Source organism: Phycodurus eques, chromosome 3 (assembly GCF_024500275.1).
Source record: "Phycodurus eques isolate BA_2022a chromosome 3, UOR_Pequ_1.1, whole genome shotgun sequence".
Taxonomy (NCBI): Eukaryota; Metazoa; Chordata; class Actinopteri; order Syngnathiformes; family Syngnathidae; genus Phycodurus; species Phycodurus eques.
The window spans coordinates 161,192-178,636 of NC_084527.1; the positions used below are offsets into that span (position 1 = coordinate 161,192).

At 48.5% G+C, this 17,445-nt stretch overlaps 2 protein-coding genes across 5 annotated transcripts; one reads left to right on the forward strand and one right to left on the reverse strand.

Annotated features, from left to right (window-relative positions):
* The first annotated feature begins 815 nt into the window (after positions 1 to 815).
* LOC133399596 (regulator of G-protein signaling 3-like) lies at positions 816 to 16,412 on the forward strand. Of its 4 annotated transcripts, none has more exons than XM_061671175.1 (17): positions 816 to 888; positions 978 to 1,314; positions 3,423 to 3,504; positions 3,703 to 3,808; positions 3,939 to 4,035; positions 4,171 to 4,416; positions 5,180 to 5,219; positions 7,892 to 8,154; positions 8,246 to 8,329; positions 8,532 to 8,643; positions 8,729 to 8,898; positions 9,120 to 9,300; positions 9,897 to 10,090; positions 14,914 to 15,137; positions 15,420 to 15,481; positions 15,546 to 15,712; positions 15,776 to 16,412. In XM_061671175.1, exons 2-17 carry the CDS (start codon positions 1,006 to 1,008, stop codon positions 16,022 to 16,024), a joined length of 2,586 nt encoding a protein of 861 aa, XP_061527159.1. In that variant the 5' UTR covers positions 816 to 888; positions 978 to 1,005; the 3' UTR covers positions 16,025 to 16,412. The 4 variants fall into 4 exon arrangements, 3 of the variants coding, with proteins under 3 accessions (XP_061527159.1, XP_061527160.1, XP_061527161.1); XM_061671176.1 differs by having other exon boundaries at positions 823 to 1,314; positions 14,914 to 14,957; positions 15,045 to 15,137; XM_061671177.1 differs by lacking the exons at positions 816 to 888; positions 978 to 1,314 and adding an exon at positions 1,736 to 1,993.
* A 170-nt stretch (positions 16,413 to 16,582) lies between these two features.
* LOC133400487 (myosin light polypeptide 6-like) lies at positions 16,583 to 17,185 on the reverse strand. The gene has a single exon (XM_061673245.1). It carries the CDS (start codon positions 17,183 to 17,185, stop codon positions 16,583 to 16,585), a length of 603 nt encoding a protein of 200 aa, XP_061529229.1.
* Positions 17,186 to 17,445: the final 260 nt, after the last annotated feature.

Consider the following 17,445-nt stretch of genomic DNA (forward strand, 5'->3'; position numbering starts at 1 on the left):
CCTGTTTGGTCCAATCAGGTGCGAGCTCGTCACACGGTGTGCCGAAGGCAGCGTTTGGACACATGAGATAAACATGCTTTCACGTTAGCATCGTCAGCGGTGACGGAGACGTGCATGCGCAATGACGAGTTGTCACTTGATTTTCTTTTTCTTAGGTTTTTTTTTGTTTTTTTTTTTTGCTTTATGTTGAAAGACAAGATTTGAGTTGGGAGCGAGCATCAGATAAGCTGCCGCTGAAGTGAAATGAAAAATTGGAAGTGCTTAGATGCTATCGCATGTGGGCAAGGAGAGCCACAGTGGCCCGTAGACTTGCACTTTCTGACTCGATTCCAGCTCCTGATGTACCAAACCAGGCCGCACCCTTTATAGGCACGCATCTGACAACAAATACGAACATACTTACATTTGAATTACAATTACACATGATGAAATAAGTTGATTTCTTTACATTCTCTTTTACATTTTATGTTTTTTTTTTGTTTTTTTGCTCAAGGCTGTTTTTCTTTTGGATGATTGCCATACAAACTTGGTCATGGAATGAGTCAAGGTACCACTACATACACACGTATGTTCTAGACACACACACATGCACACACACACACAAACACACACACACGCACACACAAACACACTCACAGATGATTTGGTGTGATGCAAAGTGCAGTGATAGAAATAGATTTTAAGTGCTCAACGCTCCAAAGAGTCACCACTGTCACCATGGGGACCACAAGCTGCTCAGAAACCATGTGACCTTCAGAACACCTCTGTCCTATTTAACACACACACACAGAGTCAAACCCCTCCCACTGCTGGCATCCCATCATGGCGAGATCTGAAAGTGGTCTGTGGTGAGCGGCTCAAGAAGAAGAAGAAGGTCGCAGGTTGGAGGTGTGAAGGTCGGCCTGGTTCCCGGCGTTCCCGCCACATCACGCCACGCTTTCGATCAACAATTAGTTTGCGTCCTCCATTTTCATCAGGACAACTTTGGTGGCGGTGGCGGCGGCCATGTTCTGGAAGCACGCCACCTGGTCCTGGGCCAACGACCGCGACGACTTTGACAATCGTGACGGTAACTGCGACAATTGCGATGACGCTTATTCGCTCGCCGCAGAACTCCGCACCGCCGGCGCCTCCGACTCTGCCTCTGCTCTTCCGGACCCAAAGCGCTTCGATGACTCAGCGGCCAGAACCGCCCGACCGTCCGGACCCGCAACTACCGGAACTGCCAGGCGAGACGCTTACCGGGACGCCGGCCGTGACGCCGACCGCGATGTCAACCGAGATGCCAACCGAATGCCCAGAACTCAACTGACGGTGAGTCCGAACTCAGTAACTGATGACTTCCCTACCAGGAGCCTCACTTTTCAAAAAGTGCATGAGATTCTTACTAAAAGCATGAATGATTTAATAAGATTATGAAGAGTGAAGCCCCAGAACCCTCCGACAACATTCTTAGTTACGGGACGGCGGCTGTTCTTTTAAAGTCGGTAGGGGGTGCAGTCAGGAGCATTATGGGAAACGTAGGGGCCAAGTCTTAAACACACACACACACACAGAGTGATAGCTTCACATGTTATTGTGGAAAAGTCCAGCTCCTAGAACTCCGGAAGTGTGTGTGTGTGTGTGTGTCTTATCGAAGGGACACATGCAGTATTTGTGTGTGACTATGTTTCCTGCCATTATTCTCCCTGTTCACACACTCTCTCTCACACACACGCACACACAGACACACACACGCGCGCACACACACACATACACTTCCACACGCCGTATACTTTGTGTCCAAGTTGGACCTCGGTGCTGCTACTAGTTCCAGAATGGATTCTAGCTATTTGTCGTGTCTGGACCAGGTTTAGATGTAGGCTTACTCGGGCGAAGGCGGTCTCGGGTTACACCGGGTGGGTCTAGGTCTGGACTGGTGGAGTTGTAGCGCGGCATCATGCACACCATCCACCGCCTGTGTCGCTTGTGTATCGGACAAAATCTACCTCAGGTTGGTACTGCTGGGCCTTCTGGGTCCATCTTTTATGGACTTCTTCAATGTTTCATGTCCCTCAAGTGTTTCAAACAAATGCACTTACTGAGTGCGTGTGTGCACGTGTGCACGTGTCTGTTTGAGTGAGAGAGATGGGTTTATAAAAAATTCACACATAAAAAGTGTTTGATTTTGCCATACGTGTGTGGCTATTCTGTCACTTACTGTGTTTATAAATGAAGTTGTTGTGGAGAGCAAAATATTGATTTATTCATATCTTATATTTTATGATTATGATGGTGAATCTGAGAAAATAATCTGATGGTTCATATGGAGAATTTTGTTTGCGCAAGAGTCCGGGTCTGCTGGTTCTAAAGGTTCTGTTGGTGCCTCCCGTCGAGCTTTGTGCGCTTTCTTCGGCAAATGTTTGCAAAGACAAAGTTTGCTGGCTCAGGAAGTCCTCCCTCCAGAAGACGCGATTCCCACATTCCACCTTTGTCGAAAAGTAAGCCACAAGCGAAGTTCATCCGAGTCCGCAGTGAAGGTCGTCTCTGCGGAACAACGCAAACAGCGTAAAGAGTCCGCTCTGCGAAAGGTCGCACGGTCGGGCTTCCCGAGGAGTTTTAATTTCGTGCGTCAGTCTGACGACTTTGAGGATGCCGCCTTCACTCGGTCGCACGGTCGGCGTAGGCATGGAAACAGAAGGAACAACATTCCGGACGAGATCCACTCGCTGATGAAAAAACCCACCCATTTTAACGTTTCAAATCTGTTGTATGTATGTTGTTTGTCCCCAAAAAACAAACAAAGCGAATGTTCAAAAAGATTCTGAAGAAAATGTTGAAGCCTTCTAGGGTGGGAGTCTTCCTGGCCTAGTTTGTTCTTCAAGGTAGGTTGTAGCGCCCGATGACGTCCTTGAACTCAGGGACCTTGTATCGCTTTTCCATGACAAGTTCCAGAAGGGCCTGGCCCCGCTCTGCCCTGGCCTCGCCTGGACCGGCCCGGCCTCCGTTGCTCTTCCATTGCAACAGGCGCCAATCAAAAGTGGGAGGGATTGGGGCGGGCTCAAGAAGAAGGTGACGCGCTTGTTTCTTGTCGCGCCTTCCATCTTGCTGTATTTCATCTTCTGCTAATACGGACAAAAGTGCCCGCACCTCCTCAGTCAAGCACAGAACACGGGGAAAAGCAACCTGAGACTCTGTGTGGAGGAAATTGAACGGTCGGAAGACTGGACGCTACCATGGCCGTTTCTGCATCACGCTCGCTGAATTCATACGATTGGCGCAGGCAACTCGAACGCTGCTCAAATGTTAACAACGAGAACACATGACAATCATGATGATGATGATGACGATTACGACGGTGACGATCACAAAGACGGCCACAATTACGATCCCGATAATAACGATGTTGATGACGACGACGATGTGCTCTTCGTCTTTCTTAGGTTAGCGTCATCCGGGGAGAAGACGGCTTTGGATTCACCATCTGCTGCGACAGTCCGGTGCGAGTTCAGTCCGTCGAGGCTGGTGAGACGTTCTCCCTTTGTCAACAAGACCCCTGACCTTTGACAAAAAGACCCCCGACCTTTGACACTGACTCAGGAAGTCGCTTTGTTGAAAGACTGTCACAATAAAAGCAACCAAGTGGATTAAATGTGAAAGCTTTTAAGGGCTTCCATTTCTGCTTGTTTCCTTTATTTCTCCGCCCGTCACGGCCGGTCGTAGGCGGTCCCGCTCACCAGTCGGGCCTCCGTCCAGGTGATGCCGTTTTGCAGCTCAACAGACTTCCTGTGGAGATCTGGAAGTGTGGAGAGCTGGCTCATGCCATCAGGTGATGCCGCAGTTCCACGCCACAACGGCCAGCGTGGCATTGTGTCCACTCTGCGCAATAACAGTGTGTGTGTGTGTGTGTGTGCGTGTGTGTGTGCGTGCGTGCGTGCGTGCGTGCGTACCTGTTTCAGGAGTTGTCCCAGTCGTATCGTCCTCGTGGTGTGGAGAGGCTCACCTGAGGTCAGGACGTGCTGTCATACTTTGCTCCGCCCACCATCAGCCAACAAGGTGTTCACATGATGATTATGTCATCAGTTAGTGACGATAGCTACTTGTGTTTCGTACTGATCAATCACGTTTGACGTTTGAGACGAGGTGACCGATTGGAAAACTTTCGTGAGCTTTCACCGGCACTCTCCACAGACCACCAAGCTGCTGCACCAGCCCGCCCACAGCAAACATGGCCACCACAGACGTGATCGGGGGTCTGTGGTGTCGTCCAGCTTGGAGGTTCTTGGGTCTCTGTGGAGGGATCACAAGAAAGAAGAAAAAGAAACAGGAGGAGGGGAAGAAGAAGCACCTTGCTCCTCCACGCTGAAGGGCACCCGTGTGACATCATCAAATGGCGACAACTACATCATCCTATCTAATGTAGCGCCACAGGAGCAGGTGAGGGGCGCGGCTACTCTGTTAAACTATGCGATGCTATTTTGTCATGTTTTGTTGTGTTAGATTAAGATCGCGGCTGCAAGTGGCCGAAATGAGTTTCCTGGCCTCGCCCTTAGATAATGGGTGAGAAGCTCGGTCATCTGGGAGGGACTCAGAGTCGAGGCGCTGCTCCTCCGCATCGAGAGGAGCCAGATGAAGTGGCTCGGGCATCTAGTAAGGATGCCCCTGGACCCCACCCCGGTGAGGTGTTCCAGGCGCGTCCCACCAGGAGTGGGCCCCGGGGACAACCCAGGACACCCTGGAGGGACTAGGCCTCCCGGCTGCCCTGGGAATCCCCCCCGGAAGAGCTGGAAGCAGTGACTGGGGAGAAGGAAGTCTGGGCTTCCCCGGAAAGAGCTGCTGCCCCCGCGACCCGACCCCGGATAAGCGGAAGAAAATGGATGGCTGGTGTGTTATGTTATGCAGTGCTGTATGATACGGTCGGTGGCATGGCTCAGGTGGTAGAGTGGTTGTCTCCCAACTGGAAGGTTGCGGGTTCGATCCTGAGCCCTTGTGACCATGTCGAAGTGACATTGAGCGAGATACTGAAGCCCCACTTGCTCCTGATGCTGCATCATCAGTGGGAGAATGACGAGACAGGGTTCAAACTCCCTTGAATGTAGAAAAGCGCAATACAGTACAAGTGAAAGCCCATTTGTCATTTCTATGCTATGCTACGCTGTAACAGAGAGTGACTTTACTTGTTGAAATGTCTCCTCTTTAGCTCATCCATCATGTCTTTGAGGACAGAAGCAGGACTATCGGTATGTCTGACATCTCATCCGTCAATGCACTGATGAGGGTATTTACTGTATAATATATATAGATATATATGTGTGTATATATGGATATATATATATATATATATATATATATATATCCATTTTCTGAGCCGCTTCTCCTCAATAGGGTCGCGGGCGTGCCGGAGCCTATCCCAGCTATCATCGGGCAGGAGGCGGGGTACACCCTGAACCGGTTGCCAGCCAATCGCAGGGCACATACAAACAAACAAACTTTCGCACTCACATTCACACTTATGGGCAATTTAGAGTTGTCATTTAACCTACCACGCATGTTTTTGGGATGTGGGAGGAAACCTTAGTGCCCGGAGAAAACCAACGCAGGCACGGGGAGAACATGCAATATCCACACAGGCGGGGTCGGGGATCGAACCCCGGTCCTCAAAACTGTGAGGCAGACGCTCTAGCCAGTCGTCCACCGTACCTATATATATATAGAACCCCAATTCCAATGAAGTTGGGACGTTGTGTTGCACATAAATAAAAACAGAATACAATGATTTGCAAATCATGTTCAACCTAAATTTAATTGAATACACTACATAGACAAAATATTTAATGTTCAAACTGATCAACTTTATTGTTTTTAGCAAATAATCATGAACTTAGAATTTTCTGGCTGCAACATGTTCCAAAAAAGCTGGGACAGGTGGCAAAAAAGAGGAATAGTCATCAAACACCTGTTTGGAACATCCCACAAGTGAACAGGCTCATTGGGAACAGGGGGGTGCCATGATTGGGTAGAAAAGGAGCTTCCCTAAATTGCTCAGCCATTCACAAGCGAAGATGGGGCGAGGTTCACCTCTTTGTCAACAAGTGCGTGAGAAAATAGTCCAACAGTTTAAGGACAATGTTCCTCAACGTACAATTGCAAGGAATTTAGGGATTTCATAATCTAAGGTCCATAATATCATCAAAAGGTTCAGAGAATCTGGAGAAATCACTGCATGTAAGCGGCAAGGCCGAAAACCAACATTGAATGCCCGTGCCCTTCGATCCCTCGGGCGGCACTGCATCAATGTGTAAAGGATATCACCACGTGGGCTCAGGAACACTTCAGAAAACCAATGTCAGTAAATACAGTTCGGCGCTACTTCCGTAAGTGAAACTTAAATCTCTACTATGCAAAGCAAAAACCATTTATCAACAACACCCAGAAACGCCGCCGGCTTCTCTGGGCCCGAGCTCATCTAAGATGGACTGATGCAAAGCGAAAAAGTGTTCTGTGGTCCGACGAGTCCACATTTCAAATTGTTTTTGGAAATTGTGGACGTTGTGTCCTCCGGGCCAAAGAGGAAAAGAACCATCCGGACTGTTATGGACGCAAAGTTCAAAAGCCAGCATCTGTAATGGTTTGGGGCTGTGTTAGTTCCAAGGGCATGGGTAACTTACACATCTGTGAAGGCACCATTAATGCTGAAAGGTACATACAGGTTTTGGAGAAACATATGCTGCCATCCAAGCGACGTCTTTTTCACGGACGTCCCTGCTTATTTCAGCAAGACAATCCCAAACCACATTCTGCACGTGTTACAACAGCGTGGCTCCGTAGTAAAAGAGTGCGGGTACTAGACTGGCCTGCCTGCAGTCCAGACCTGTCTTCCATTGAAAATGTGTGGCGCATTATGAAGCGTAAAATACTACAACGGAGACCCCGATGAAGCTGTACATCGAGCGAGAATGGGAAAGCATTCCACCTACAAACCTTCAAAAGTTAGTGTCCTCAGTTCCCAAACGTTTATTGAATCTTGTTAAAAGAAAAGGTGATGTAACACAGTGGTAAACATGACCCTGTCCCAGCTTTTTTGACTAAGTTAATGATTATTTGCTAAAAACAATAAAGTTTATCAATTATATATATATATATATATATATCCATCCATCCATTTTCTGAACCGCTTCTGAACCGCTTCTCCTCACGCGGGTCGCGGGCGTGCTGGAGCCTATCCCAGCTGTCATCGGGCAGGAGGCGGGGTACACCATGAACCGGTTGCCAGCCAATCGCAGGGCACATACAAACAAACAACCATTCGCACTCACAGTCACACCTACGGGCAATTTAGAGTCTCCACTTAATGCATGTTTTTGGGATGTGGGAGGAAACCGGAGTGCCCGGAGAAAAGCCACGCAGGCACGGGGAGAACATGCAAACGCCACACAGGCGGGGCCGGGGATTGAACCCGGGTCCTCAGAACTGTGAGGCAGATGTGCTAACCAGTCCGCACCGTGCCGCATATATACATTAACATTTTATTTTTATTATTAGATGTTCATGCTGTGATTAAAAAAAAACAAAAAACTATTTACTCAGTACTTGAATAATAATTTCACTGTGTACTTTTTATTCTTACTCAATGAATTTTTGAATGACGACTTTTTACTTTTACTTGAGTCACATTATTGTCGAGTAACTGTACTAACTTGACGGCAATGTTTGGCTACTCTATACCCACCTCTGGAGCGGACAGCCTCTGTTGCTACTCTTATGCTAATGCAACATTTTTGCTCATTAGATGCATGCCCCCAGACCCCCTCTCATTTTTATTTATTTTTGTCACCTTTTTCATGCCTTTGGTGCACACACACACACAGTATATCAATGAATGAGTTAATGATTGACATTGTTTGCTTACCAGGACGTCTGTATCAGACTCCCCCCAGAAGAAGTCTGAACCTCCTTGGTGAGACCCAAGTTGGGTCGTCACGGCAACCGCTCACCCACGGTCCGCTCGGCTTGGTTCCTCCCATATCCTCCTCCGCCTCCTCCTCTACGCTGTACAACTACGGCACCTACCGCAACTACCAGAACTACCAGAACTGCACCATCATCCAATCGCATCCGCCCTCCTGCGGCATCGACAAAGCGCCCAAAACACTCATCTTCCCCATCTTTGTTGAGGTCAACAACAACAGCCTGAAGATCAGCAACCTTTCAACTTGTCTTGTTGTTGTTCTTGTACTGATGTGGTGTTGCTGTTGTGTTCTCACAGCCCGTGGACCTGTGCGGCCCCGATCGAACGCTGCTCATGTCGGAAGAAATGCTTCTCCACCAGGCCCAGCGGCTGCCCCGCAAGGTGCTCACACGCTAACAAATTGTTATTTCGCACGCCCCGCGAGAGAGAAAATATTCACACGCACACGGTACGAAAACATTCTCACACTCATTCCTGAAATGGTCTCACACACACTTCAGAAACTCTCACTCGTTCAAGTGAACACTTTCATGTATGAGTGTGAGCAGTAAGTCCTTAATGTCATCCCCGACGCCCCCGACAGGTGACCGTGTTGATCTACAACGACGTTCTACTCGTGAGCCAAGAAGACCAAGCCGGACGCTGTCAGGTCCTCAAGAGTCCGCTCTACATCGACACGCTGCGACTCCAAGAAGGTAACGTGGCTTGTTCTTTATATTGTGATGATGACGAGGATGATGATGACGATGACGAGCATTTTTTTTTTTTGTCGCGCTCCAGTGGCGTCTGCGCCGCGTCACATCTTCTTCCTGCAGAGTTCCGTGAGTTGCTGGCAATGTCTGTTCAGTTTGGAGGCCTTCAGCCTGGAGCAGAAGGTTCGAGTCAGCCTCTGTCTCCATGACAACATCCAACAACAGCTGGTTGCCATGGAGACCATCCACACCCAGCAGGTACTGCTGCCAACAGCGCCAAACTTGGTAACTTACAGACACACACGTGCACACACACAGACAAACACACATTGTTGTATTGTGTGTGTGTGTGTGTAAATCATCATGTAATCCCCCCTGCCCCCGCCCCGAGTTGTCAGCCTCCCCATCAGAGTTGGGGCTCTTCCCCTCTCATCCCTCACATGCCTCCTTTTCCTTCCCCCGTGACCCCCCCCTCCCAGCTGACGGCCTCCCCCCGTCCTTCCCCCGCTACAAGTGTGAACACCTTGGCCCGGCTCCGGTCCCCTCCCCCAAGTCCCCCCCCGGCCCTCAGCCCTGTGTGGAAGGAGGGAGCGGAGGAGAAAGAAGAGGACAAGAGAAGACGCCACCAAGAGGATTTAAGCTCCGCCTCCGGACCAGCAGGTCAGCCTGAGACAGTGACATCACTTCCTCAAGCTCAGATCACTTAGTGATTCACTTTTAATTATCCATCCATCTGTCCATTTGCCGTACCGCTTCTCTTCACGCGGGTCGCGGGTGTGCCGGCACCTATCTCAGCTAACGTCAGGCGAGCGGCGGGGTACGCCCTGAACTGGTCGCCAGCCAATCGCAGGGCACATTCGCACTCGCACTTGTCGACAGACAACCATTCGCACTCACATTCACACCAACCGACAATTTGTCCGTCCTCAATTAACCTACCGTGCATGTTTTTGGGATGTGGGAGGACACCGGAGTACCCGGAGAAAAGCCGCACAGGCACACGAAGAACATGCAAACTCGACACTGGCGAGGCCGCATTTGAACGCGCAAACAAAGAACTGTGAGGTCGACGTGCTTACCGTGCCACCCACTTTTAATCAGTGTAATAGGAATTAATGATTCACTTTTTAAAATCCATCCCAGGTCAATTATTGATTGCACTTTGAATAAATCTCATGAGAATTATTGCTGACTGTTATTGATGACTTGATGATGAGAAAGTTGAAGTGATAGAAATGCATTGCGTTTGCGTTCAGGCCTCAGACGTTGCGTTTCCGAGGGTTCCGTGCGGGCAGAACCAGAATTGGCACGATCGCTCTCCGACAGCGGCGTCCACCGCCTGACTCTTGGCCTCCGTAGCCGCCCCCCCTCCACGCAGATCCTCAGGAAACACCTGACATCAGAGGGGGTCACCATGAAGCGCACGCTCACGCTGCTCCAGGGAGCAGAGGTCAACGCACGCACACACACGCACAGTGGACAGACGCGCACAGGGTGGACACAAACTTTGAACAGAAACACACACCATGGATACACCGTATGTACAGAACCACAAACTTTGAACACACCAAAAAATTTGCAGCAAATGGAAGTCGTTCATTGAAAAGCAGCACCCTAATGGAGCTGTGGCCAACAGAGCAATCCATATTTTCATCCATCCATCCATTTTCTGTACCGATTATCCTTACTAGGGTTGCGGGCGTGCTGGAGCCTATTCAATATTTTCAGAAGAATCTGAATCAGAATGAGCCCGTGTTATTAAGGACGAAGACTCCGCTTCAATGGAGGAGCTGTAGTCTTCCTGCCCTTTCTCCCCTCCTAATTTCAACTGAAAGAGCAATATACACTTTTCATATTTGTTGAGTGTGTTAGGTCTTCCTAATATTTCTATATCATAGTGCAAGGGTCACTAATGCGGTGCCGCAGGACTCCCAAGGACCACATAAGTAGCATGCGGGCCTGCTCTTAAAATAGCTCACTGGTGAAGGGACATTGTGATTTTCCTAGGAATGTGATAGAAGTTAGCATTTGAAAATGTGGCCGAGAGTTATAGAAATAAAGTGTTGCATATTGATATTTTTCTGTTTTCCAATCGTTATCATTAATATGATCAGTGTCTTCACATAAATAATTATCATCATTAATAATAACATATAATAATAATAACATTATTAAAAGTAATTTCAGCAAATGAGTTATTTCAGAAGTGTGTATGAAACTCGGAGGCCCTCACATTATAGGTCCTATAGTTTATATTTTAGACCTCCATAAAGTCATTCTCGAACACACGTGTCCAAATCATTTGGTCCGCTGGGTCTGAAAGGTCTTAAAATAAGTCAATTGAGCGTGTATTCACCATCAACTACATTTCCCATCATACATCGTTGCCTTACAAATTACCGCCAAGTGACGGGCTCTTACCACTAGGTGCTAGTGTACCCGCGTCAGTTTAAATCAGCGGTTTTATAAGTGACTTGAGAAACGGCTACAAATGATCCCAAAATGTCGAGGAAGCGAAAGATTTCGTCAAATAGAAGGCTTTTTCAACCAAGATTGGAAAACGAATGTGTATTTTTCTGCTGCTGTGTTCACGGGTTTCTGTATTCATCCAGACACATTTTTACTGTATTCACTATTCACACATTTCTCAAAAAACTTAATGTCATAACTTGGGTTTGGAGATATTCTTCTTTATTTACTTAAATAGTTTGATGGTTGATTGATGAGCAACGAGGGTTTCTGAGGATTCATGTTATCATACCAGGGCAATAAGTAAGAATAAATACAATTATTTAATTTATTTAATGGAATGCAGCCCTATGGGGGGCACAAGCCAGTGCAAACCGTAGGCCGGTCCCAAGCCCGGATAAATGCAGAGGGTTGCGTCAGGAAGGGCCTCCGGCTTCAAACTTTGCCAAACAAATTTGAGCGTTCATCCAAAGAATTCCATACCGGATCGGTCGTGGCCCGGGTTAACGACGTCCGCCGCCGCGGCCGTCAACCGGCGGGGCGCCGTTGGAAATTCAGCTACTGTGGGTCGAAGTCAAAGAAGAAGAGGCGGAAAGCGGGTTCTTCGGCAGAAAGAGAAAAAGAAAGCACAGAGCCTAGAACTGAATGTGGGGACTTTGAATGTTGGGACTATGACAGGAAAATCTCGGGAGTTGTTTGACACAATGATTAGGAGACAGGTTGATATATTGTGTGTTCAGGAGACCAGGTGGAAAGGCAGTAAGGCGAAAAGTTTAGGGGCAGGGTTGAAATGATTTGACCATGGTGTAGATGGGAAGAGAAATGGAGTCGGGGAAGAGTTGGCTAAGAATGTCTTGGAGGTGAAAAGAGTTTCAGATCGAGAGATGAGGCTGAAACTTGAAATTGAGAGTGTTGTGTGTAATGTGATTAGTGGCTATGCCCCACAGGTAGGATGTGACCTAGAGGTGAAAGAGAAATTCTGGAAGGAGCGAGACAAAGTCGTTCTGAGCATTCCGGACAGAGAGAGAGTCGTGATTGGTGCGGATTGTAAGGGACATGTTGGTGAAGGAAATAGGGGTGATGAAGAAGTGATGGGTAAGTACGGCATCCAGGAAAGGAACTTGCAGGGACAGATGGTGGTAGACTTTGCAACAAGGATGCAAATGGCTGGAGTGAACACCTTTTTCCAGAAGAGGCAGGAACAGGTAGAAGCACGCAGGTGGATTACATTTTGTGCAGACGATGTAATCTTTAGGAGGTTACCGACTGTAAGGTTGTGGGAGGGGAGAGTGTGGCTAGACAGCATAGGATGGTGGTGTGTAAAATGACTCTGGTGATGGGGAGGAAGGTTAGGAAGACAAAGGCAGAGCAGAGAACCATGTGGTGGAAGCTGAGACAGGACGAGTGTTGTGCAGCTTTTCAGGAAGAGGTGAGACAGGCTCTCGGTGGACAGGAGGAGCTTCCAGAAGACTGGACCACTGCGGCCAAGGTGATCAGAGAGGTAGGCAGGGGAGTACTTAGTGTATCTTCTGGCAGGAAAGGAGAGAAGGAGACTTGGTGGTGGAACCTCACAGTACAGGAAATCATACAAGGAAAAAGGTAAGATAAGAAGTGGGACACTGAGAGGACCTGAGGAGAGGCGAAATGAATACATTGAGATGCGACACAGGGCAAAGGTAGAGGTGGCAGAGGCCAAACAAGAGGCATATGATGACATGAATGGCAGGTTGGACATTAAAGAAGGAGAAAAGGATCTCTACAGGCTGGCCAGACAGAGGGATAGAGATGGGAAGGATGTGCAGCAGGTTAGGGTGATCAAGTATCGAGATGGAAATATGTTGACTGATGCCAGCAGTGTTCTAGCTAGATGGAAAGAATACTTCGAGGAGTTGATGAATGAGGAAAATGAGAGAGAAGGGAGAGAAGAAGAGGCAAGTGTGGTGGACCAGGAAGTGGCAATGATCAGTAAGGGGGAAGTTAGAAAGGCATTAAAGAGGATGAAAAATGGAAAGGCAGTTGGTCCTGGTGACATTCCCGTGGAAGTATGGAAGCATCTAGGAGAGGTGGCTCAATAGAATTCTAGCGCGTGAGAAGATGCCTGAGGAATGGACGAAAAGTGTGCTGGTGCCCATTTTTAAGAACTAAGGGTGATGTGCAGAGCTGTGGGAACTATAGAGGAATAAAGTGGATGAGCCACACAATGAAGTTATGGGAAAGAGTAGTGGAGGCTAGACTCAGGACAGAAGTGAGTATTTGCGAACAACAGTATGGTTTCATGCCTAGAAAGAGTACCACAGATGCATTATTTGCCTTGAGGATGTTGAAGTACAGCGAAGGAGCTACATTGTGTCTTTGTAGATTTAGAGAAAGCCTATGACAGAGTACTCAGAGAGGAACTGTGGTACTGCATGCGGAAGTCTGGAGCGGCAGAGAAGTATGTTAGAATAATACAGGACATGTACGAGGGCAGCAGAACAGCGGTGAGGTGTAACAGACGAATTTAAGGTGGAGGTGGGACTGCATCGGGGATCAGCCCTGAGCACCTTCCTGTTTGCAGTGGTGATGGACAGGCTGACAGAGGAGGTTAGACTGGAATTCCCGTGCACCATGATGTTTGCAGATGGCATCGTGATCTGCAGTGAAAGCAGGGAGCAGGTGGAGGAACAGTTAGAAAGATGGAGGCATGAACTGGAAAGAAGAGGAATGAAGATTAGCCGAAGTAAGACAGAATATATGTGCATGAATGAGAGGGCTGGTGGGGGAAGAGTGAGGCTTCAGGGAGAAGAGATAGCAAGGGTGGAGGACTTGAAATACTTGGGGTCAACCGTCCAGAGCAATGGTGAGTGTGGTCAGGAAGTGAAGAAGCGGGTCCAAGCAGGTCGGAACGGGTGGAGGAAGGTGTCAGGTGTGTTATGTGACAGAAGAGTCTCTGCTAGGATGAAGGGCAAAGTTTATAAAACAGTGGTGAGGCCAGGCCATGATGGACGGATTAGAGACAGTGGCACTGAAGAGACGACAGGAAGCAGAGATGGAGGTGGCGGAAACGAAGATGTTGAGGTTCGCTCTCGGAGCATGAACATAAAAAAGTGTCAATTTCATTTGAAAAAACACATTCGTTTTGTCATAGACGTTTCCAGAAAAGGCTCTTCTGACAGCTACTTCTGTTTGAGCCAGTTTTGTATCCACTTTGTCCAAATTTGGCTAAGACCACCCCCTTTCCTCTGATTGCTTGCCTCCGTTTGTTATGTTGACAGCGCTGGCTCAGGAGCAGAGAGGTAGGCGGGGATCTTCGCTAGTGACGTACTGTAGATAAGCTCGAGAAATTCCAATGAGCTGATTTCAGGCCTCTCGGCACAAAACGTCTGCAACTCAGAGATGCGAGGACCATGTTTACTGAGGCACCATAGAGACAATATTACATTCCAAATAATAGAAAAAGTTGGTTTGGTAAAATATGGCGCCTTTAATCAGTACCCAAGAGCTAGCTTTGAGTTTCAAAAAGGTAGCTTACCCCTGTTATAGTGTATTTTTCCTTAACCATGTACGGACAAAAAAAAAGGCCAATATAACTTAATTTTGGGGCTGGAACGGATTAATTGCATTTCCATTAATTTCAATGGAAAACATTACCTCGGTTTACAAATGTTTCGGGTTACAAATGGGGGTACGGAACAGTTTAGTTCATAACTCGAGGTCCCAATCTACACACTATGGACACACATGCACACGCGCGCACACACGCACACACACACACAGATTCTGGTGAGCGTTGACAGAATTTGCTGTATGTGTTTGACTTTTTAGGATGTTGAAAATGGAAATGACCTCAGGAAGAAAACTAAGAGTTTGTACGTATACACACGCACGCACACACACACGCACACACACACACACACACACGCATGTAAGTTGTGTTCTTCTTGTTGCCGTTGTAGCGCTTCAGACTTGCGCAATCGTCTTCCGTTCCTGTGCCGTCGCAAGCGTTCGGTCCAAAGTGACAGTTTGGAGAGAGCCCTGAGGAACGCCAGGTTTGTTCTTCAATGACACTTTGAGTACGCAAACCTCCAGAAACTTCAGATGCTTCCAGAAGTCCTGCACGGGTTTCGGCTCTCTGGCCTCTCGTCCTGCTTCCTAGTAGTTCAGGTGTGCTTTGAGGAAGTTGCTGGTGCTTCTTGGTGTGGTTTGAGAAGCTTCTAGTTTGAGGAGGTCCTTTGTGGTCCGGGGATGGTTCGGAGAAGCTTTTGGTAATTGATAAGTGGTTTGAGAAGGCTCTTGGTGGTTCTTATCTTCTGAAATGTGTCTTCTTCCAGGCCGTCTGCAAGGGAGGTGCTGATGTGGGCCGAGAGTCTTGAGGCTCTCTTGGCCAATCAGTGTAAGTCTTCATTTACGGTCATCAATTCAAAGGAAGATGTTCCATCTTTCTTCTCATTGGTCAGACGGTCTTGCGGTATTCCGCCACTTCCTGAGGTCGGAGTACAGCGAGGAGAATCTGGACTTCTGGTTGGCAGTGGAGAAATTCAAGGAGACACGCCCCCTCAGCAAGATGGCAGACAGAGCTGCCAAAATCTATGAGGAGTTCATCTCGTGCAGCGCGTCCAGACAGGTAGCTGACATTTGAGGATGCCTCCTGCTCACGTGTCCCTGACACTGTGACGCCGATCTCCAGGTCAACGTGAACTCCAGTGTCCGGGAGTCGACCAATCGTAGTCTGCGTCTGGGTTTTGACCCCGCCTCCTTCCAGCTGGCGCAGGATCAGATCTTCAGCCTGATGGAGGCCAACAGCTACCCGCGATTCCTCAGGTCCCACCTCTACGCCCAGCTCGCCAATCAGAATGTTGGCCCACCCTATCAGAGCCTAGCAGTCTCCGCCGGATCTGCCGGTCAGAACCGGACGAGAGAGATTCTGATCATGTGAGGAACTGACCTTTGTTGTCGCAATCTTGTTGTTGTATGTTGTTAGCTCCACTTGATCGTATTTTATGATTTTATATCCATGAACTTCTGACACAAAGAAATTCTGATTGGGTGACAAATTCCTTGTTTTTTTAACATCTTCGGTCAATAAAAAAGATTCTAATTCTAACTGGTCAAAAATCTTCTGACTCCTCAAAAAGGTTCTTATTAATCAAATGTCTTCTGACCAATCAAAGATCCTCTGACTGATCCAAGAGGTTCTGATTGGTAGAATAGGTTCTGAATGATTTTCTGAGATTTTCTGAAGACAGCGTCACATGGTGAGCTGCTGCAGGTGGCGCGTTTTGTGTGTGAGAAGACCACAGAGCATACCAACTAAGACAAATAAAAGATACAGACCAAGAACAATGTTGTCTTTATTTGAGGGTTGATGTTTCATTCTTACAAGACGACTTTCATCCGTAGATGTAATGCAAAATAGATGACCTGCACGTCGATATGTAGATGTACTGCATACAGTATACCATAGACGTGTAGTCCTAGAAGTTGATGGGCATCTTCATCCAGCCATGATGTGTTTGACGAAGTCGGTGTAGTTGACATGCCCGTTGGTGTCCTCCTGTCCGGCCATGAGCCGGTCCACCTCGTCCTCTGTCATCTTCTCCCCCAGGGTGGACAGGACGTGGCGCAGCTCGGCCCCCATGACGGTGCCGTTGCCCTCCTTGTCGAACACCCTGAGCCCCTCCACAAAGTCCTCGAAGTGTCCGTGGCCCTTGGTGCGAGCCACGTGCTGCAGCATGGGCAGGAAGGCATCAAAGTCCAGCAGTTTGGCGTGCATCTCCTCGGCTTTGGGCCGCCCCAGCAGCTTCAGGACGTCGTCGTTGGTCGGGTTGTGGCCCAGCGCTCGCATCACGTCGCCGCACTGCGCGTACGTGATCTTCATCTCGCCTGCCGGCGTCTCGTCAAACAGCGTGAAGGCGTCACGGAACTCGTCCATCTGCTCTGCGCTGAACTCCACCACCACACTCTTCAGGTCCACCTCGCACGCTTTCGCTTCGGCTTCTGGAGCTTTGGGTGGCAGCGCGGCATTCTCGTCTTTCTTGGCCTCCGCTGGCTTCTTGGCCTCCGCCGGCTTCTTGGCTTCCACTTTCTTGGGGGCCATGTTGCCGATTGGCGGACGAGGGACGGGGATGCTCTTATAGGCGGGCGCCAGGCGAACTGGGATGTCCAAACATGGACAACGACGGGAATAGAAACACTCCACCGAGATAACGTGTAACTCTGATCACCTTCAGCCTGATAAACGCACACACATCAACCTTTAAATAAACATGAACACAATCACATTCTATACTTCACTGTTTTTCTCAATCACTTCACTGGTGGTGATGTGTGCCCGTGTGTTCATGTCTGTGTGTGTGA

Coding starts and splice junctions, on each gene's coding strand:
- LOC133400487 (XM_061673245.1), bottom strand. CDS start 17,185: ATGGCCCCCAAGAAAGTGGAAGCCAAGAAGCCGGCGGAGGCCAAGAAG.
- LOC133399596 (XM_061671175.1), top strand. CDS start 1,006: ATGTTCTGGAAGCACGCCACCTGGTCCTGGGCCAACGACCGCGACGAC. Junction 9,301..9,896: donor CTCCGCCTCCGGACCAGCAG/GTCAGCCTGAGA, acceptor GTTTGCGTTCAG/GCCTCAGACGTTGCGTTTCC. Junction 15,138..15,419: donor AGAGCCCTGAGGAACGCCAG/GTTTGTTCTTCA, acceptor GTCTTCTTCCAG/GCCGTCTGCAAGGGAGGTGC.